Source organism: Mastomys coucha, unplaced genomic scaffold, assembly GCF_008632895.1.
Source record: "Mastomys coucha isolate ucsf_1 unplaced genomic scaffold, UCSF_Mcou_1 pScaffold6, whole genome shotgun sequence".
Taxonomy (NCBI): Eukaryota; Metazoa; Chordata; class Mammalia; order Rodentia; family Muridae; genus Mastomys; species Mastomys coucha.
The window spans coordinates 44,382,649-44,387,827 of NW_022196912.1; the positions used below are offsets into that span (position 1 = coordinate 44,382,649).

The 5,179-nt window shown below is 47.1% G+C and overlaps 1 protein-coding gene across 1 annotated transcript in view; it reads left to right on the forward strand.

Annotated features, from left to right (window-relative positions):
- Positions 1 to 449: 449 nt before the first annotated feature.
- Adi1 (acireductone dioxygenase 1) overlaps positions 450 to 5,179 on the forward strand; it is a 7,507-nt gene continuing 2,777 nt past the window's right edge. Inside the window, 3 exon segments of the mRNA XM_031357079.1 lie at positions 450 to 640; positions 3,486 to 3,605; positions 5,114 to 5,179. Of these exon segments, the coding sequence (XP_031212939.1) occupies positions 521 to 640; positions 3,486 to 3,605; positions 5,114 to 5,179 (306 nt within the window). The 5' untranslated portion in view covers positions 450 to 520.

The window sequence follows — 5,179 nt, forward strand, 5'->3', positions numbered from 1 at the left end:
GACGGTTAATTTTAACTGTCATCTTAACATAGAATCACCTAGAAGGTGAGTATTAATGAGAAATGGTCTAGATCAGATGGCCTGTAGCCTGTCTATGGGAGACTGTCTAGATCACAATAATTCAGAAAGAAAGTATAGACAGGGGCCGAGCATTAGTAAACACGCATGCATTCATTTCTTTCTGCTTTTGGCTGTGAACTAGCTGCTTCAAGACCCTGCCCTGACACGTCTGCTGCCCTCAATGATGGAATTTAACCTGGAACTGTGAGCCAAGTAAACACTTTCGGCCTGAAAGCTGAAAAGAGTAAGAGTACTGTATCATAGCATTTGCAAGGAAAACAGAGTAGACACATAATTGCCCAGGCTGTGGATGTGCTTTCATCAGTGAAGAGCCCTTCCGGCTCCTGGATTCCACCTGAGCGGCCACGCCCTCCAGACAACCCCGCCCCACACCCCGCCCCCAACGGTTCCGGCTCGTTCAAGCCACGCCCCCTCCAGCCAGTGCGTGGGAGCCGCCACCATGGTGCAGGCCTGGTACATGGACGAGTCCACGGCCGATCCGCGGATGCCCCACCGCACACAGCCCGACCGCCCTGTGAGCCTGGAGCAGCTGCGCACGCTCGGAGTGCTCTACTGGAAGGTACGAGTGCAGGTCGGAGCACCACGCGTCTGCGCACGCGCACGCCGTGATGGCGAGTGTGTGTGGGGGCGGGGGGGCTAGGGCGCTGCGCAAGCTCAGCGTGGCCGCTGTTTCTAAAGATTTCTCTAAGTGCTGAGAAGGCCGTGGGCTGGTGGCGCCTGCTTTCCTCGTGGCACTCGCTGGCGCTCACTGCTAATGTTTGCAAACGCACGGCCAGCTGCCAATCACATGATAGTGTCGCGGGTAACGCAGTTCAAACACCGGAAAGCCGCAGAGAATCTGGGGTTAGTGGAGGGGTCACTGGATCTAGCCTGTCTGTGTTGGTATGGTCAAAATGTTGTGCAAACCATTTGGCCTGGAGCCATGCCTGAGGAATGTTTGATGAATCCTTCCTTTGCAAAGTCATGCCTCTTAAAACCATGAAGGCCCGCTTACCACATGTTGTGCCCACAGCCGAAGCAATGACCTGTGGACGCTGTAGAGGTGGGGTGGCCACATTAAGGTGGGAGCGACGCTCAAATCCATGTCTGCAAGTAATAAGATATTTTGGGGATAGGAAGCAGGGAAATAGGTGATTGGAGAAGAATCTGCCGTGTGCACATACCAAATCAAGGCTCTGCATGGGACGGATGTGGTGATGAGATTTTGTCCTTCTGAATCAAAAGGTCACTTGTGGGACACTAGCTGAGGCTTGAGGAATGGTTTAAAAAAACACAGCCTTCTAGTTTCTGAGAAGTAATCTAGGCTATGGATATGGCCTAGTGACCTCCCAATTAGTTAATTTTACTCAACTGAAGCCAAGTGACCTATGCAAGCATTGCCTCAGGGTTTTGGGGTGGGGTGGGGTGGGAGATGGGAGGTTTGCTCAGGGTGGCCTCTAGCATTCATGTCGAGGAGTTGGTCTTTGCTCCCACAGCAGAAGTTGCTAGGGAAAGGGGACAGAGCAGGGTGACAGAAAAGCCCCTTATGACTACAGAGTTGGAGTGAAAGAGCTTTTGGAATATTGCTTTTGTCCCTGCCTGCAGTCGTCACAGATACCTTAGATTAGGAATCAAACTCAGGACTTTGTGTCTACACCGGATACTCTGTGTAAACAACAGAACTGGCCGCACAGTAGAGACTGGAACCGGATCAGGTGCTTTCGGTGTCTGGTGAAGGCCTGCTCATAGCTAACTTCTCAGAGAAGTCTTAAACAGCTCCCAGGGCAGGAAAGCCACTCATCTCAATCAGGAGCAGTAGTGACTCCGCCAGGAGACCCGCCTTTTATGTCATCCTGTGGGTGATCCTGTGGGTGATGGTGTTTCTACACAGCGATTAGGAAGGAGAACATTCAGCACCGAAGATGGCATTATGCTCCAGGGTGTGTGTGTGTGTATATATATATATATATATATATATATATATATATATATATATATGCTTGAGAGATGGCTTAATGCTAAGAGCCCAGGTTCCATTGCCATTAGCTCATAATTATATGTAACTCCAGTTCTAGGGGATCTCATGTTCTCTCCTGGCCTTTGTGGACATTAGACATTAGAGTGGTGCCCAGACATACATGCATTCAGGACTCCCATACACATAAAATATATTGATGTCTGTGTGTTGGTGTGCCATTCCATGATAATAAAATGTGCACTTCGTTGTAAAACATAACTAAATGTCACTAAATTCGTTGCCAGTAGTTTCATGTTGGGTTTCAGATTAGTTCTGCCAGCCTTTGGAGATCCAGGAAGAGGGTGTTCTTGGCTTTGGATCCTAATGAATAGGTAGCATTGTGATCAAGCACAAGTTGCGAGTGGGACCTTGAGATGTGATACCTTGTCATGAAAGGGTATGTGTATGTATTATTATTATTTTTTTTTTTTGAGATGGATCTGTGCTATATAGTCCAGGCTAGCTCCCAACTCATAATTCTCTCCTTCATTCCAAAGAGCTAGAATTATAGTCATGGGACACAACATTGTTCAGTAATTTTTTTTAAAGATTTATTTATTTATTATATGTAAGTACACTGTATCTTTTGTTTTTGTTTTTTCGAGACAGGGTTTCTCTGTATATCCCTGGATGTCCTGGAACTCACTCTGTAGACCAGGAAGTACACTGTATCTGTCTTCAGACACCCTAGAAGAGGGCATCAGATCTCATTACAGATGGTTGTGAGCCACCATGTGGTTGCTGGGATTTGAACTCAGGACCTTTGGTAGAGCAGTCAGCAACTTAACTGCTGAGCCATCTCACTAGCCCTGTTCAGTAATTTTTAAGAGCAGTGAATGGTTCTTTTAAATTTAGAATCTAGATTTCTTTCGCAGTAGAAGGATGGGGTAGAGAGAAGCAGAAAAGTCAAATGGGGCCAGAGAATTGCCACTCTCTCAGTCCATCTCAATGAACTTGAGCTTAGTCTGTGGGCCCGGAGAAGCATGCTGACCACAGACAGCCTAGTGAGACTTGCTGCATGGAAGATGGCAGAGTGGCCACACACACTGAGTGAGCTGTCTCTTGGCATCTGTGAGGAATAAGAACTTCACCTGAAAATGTGGAGGACCCAGCAGGACTGCTGGCAGAAGCAGGCAGGACTCCAGCAGAACTGGAATTTCCACCTGGCACTCTGAAAATGAATGATCCATCAAGAGAGCAGGTGGAGGGCCGTGCAAGGATTGGCAAAGAATAAGCAGTGCTCTGTTAGGGTGATCCACATTTGCTATGTTTCCATCGTAGGGCTGGGGAGCAGATCTAGAGCCTTGTGCACTACCAGGCAAGCACTATACCAGGGAGCTATACTCCCAGTTCAACTGCTATACATCCTTGTGCTTAGGTGACCTCCACTTTGCTTAAACTTATGTAGCTAGATGCTGACAAATATGAGAACGATCCAGAACTGGAAAAGATCCGAAAAATGAGAAACTACTCATGGATGGACATCATCACCATATGCAAAGATACACTTCCCAATTATGAGGAGAAGGTGAGCAGACACACGCACCCCAGTCCACCCCCCGACCCCCGCCTAGAGAGAATCATTGCCTTCTTGCCTTTTAACACAAGACTTACTTTTTAGTGTGGTTTTGGGGCAGAGTGAGGCTTTGTAATTGTCTTTCTTACATGACGCTTACTGCTGAATACACTCACTCTTTCTAGTTCTTTCAGAACTCTGGCCAGCTGGTTCAGCTCAGCTGTTCTGGCTCGAAACTTCTTTTTAAGCTGACTAATTCAAACTGGCTTCTCTTAGCTCCAGACTGAACATCGCGGCTTGCTCTCAAACTAACTCTGGCAATCTGTTCTAATCGTTGGCAACCTATCTGTAAAACTGCCTCCTCCAGAATCACCATGCACTGTGCTCTCTCGCTCTTGCTCTCTCTCTCTCTCAAAAATTTATTTATTTATAATATGTAAGTACCCTGTAGCTGTCTTCAGACACACCAGAAGAGGGCATCCGATCTCATTACAGATGGTTGTGGGCCACCATGTGGTTGCTGGGATTTGGACTCAGGACCTCTGGAAGAGCAGTCAGTGCTCTTAACCTCTGAGCCATCTCTCCAGCCCATACTGCTCTCTTTCAAGTCACCTCTTTCCTCTGCTTTTCTAGTGAGAGTTGGATGTATCCTATCTCTGACTCATTCTGTGAAATCTTTCTCTGATCTCTCACTTCATATGCCTCTCAGAAATGGTTGCTTCCTTATGTAAACCAACCCTCCTTTCATTGTTTGGGATTAAAGGTGTGGACTAAGGGGATGTTTGTATTTCAGGTAGAGGGATTAAAGGTGTATGGTGTGTTTGCATTCCAGCTAGATCACACAGACCTAGGTCTTTGGATGTGATTCCTTGCCAGAGCAGTCATGTTGCTGGATTAAAATTCTTCACAGTGCTGTTCTCATAGAATGAGCTGGGTGATTCCCTTTCTTTCAGCTCTTTTGAGGGCCAGGAATCTGGTGGTGGTGTGTCCCTTATATGTGGTAGATCCACCAGTGATGCTTGGATTGGCTTGCGGTTTTCTTCATGGGATTCGCAGCTCTGCATCTGGCTCTTCTCTAGACTTGTTGGTTGGACAATATGTTTTCCTGTGAGTTTAGGGGTGGTGTCTTCAGGGTCGGTGCCTGATCACTTCACTGGGACCATTTGAGTTTAGTGGCATAGAGTTATTTAGAGTGGAGCATGGTCTCAGGTAGGTAATCTTAGCATCTGGTAGGTGAAGATAGGAGGATCAGAAAAGTTCAAGGTCATCTCACCTACATAGCAAGTTTGAGGACAGCCTGGGCTACATGAGACCCTGTCTGAGTTTGCTCCTACCATCTGGGTTCTGGGGATTAAATTTAAGATATCATCTTGGCAGCAGGTGCCTTTACCAACAGTGTCATTTCCCTGGCTCAGCTCTTGATACTTTTAATAACATGTATCATTCACTGTAGTCTAGCTGTAAGGGCTGGGTCTGCGAGACAGGTCTCCAGGAAACTCACAGGTTCCTTCTTACACTAGATCAAGATGTTCTTTGAGGAACATCTGCACCTGGATGAGGAGATCCGCTACATCCTGGAGGGCAGT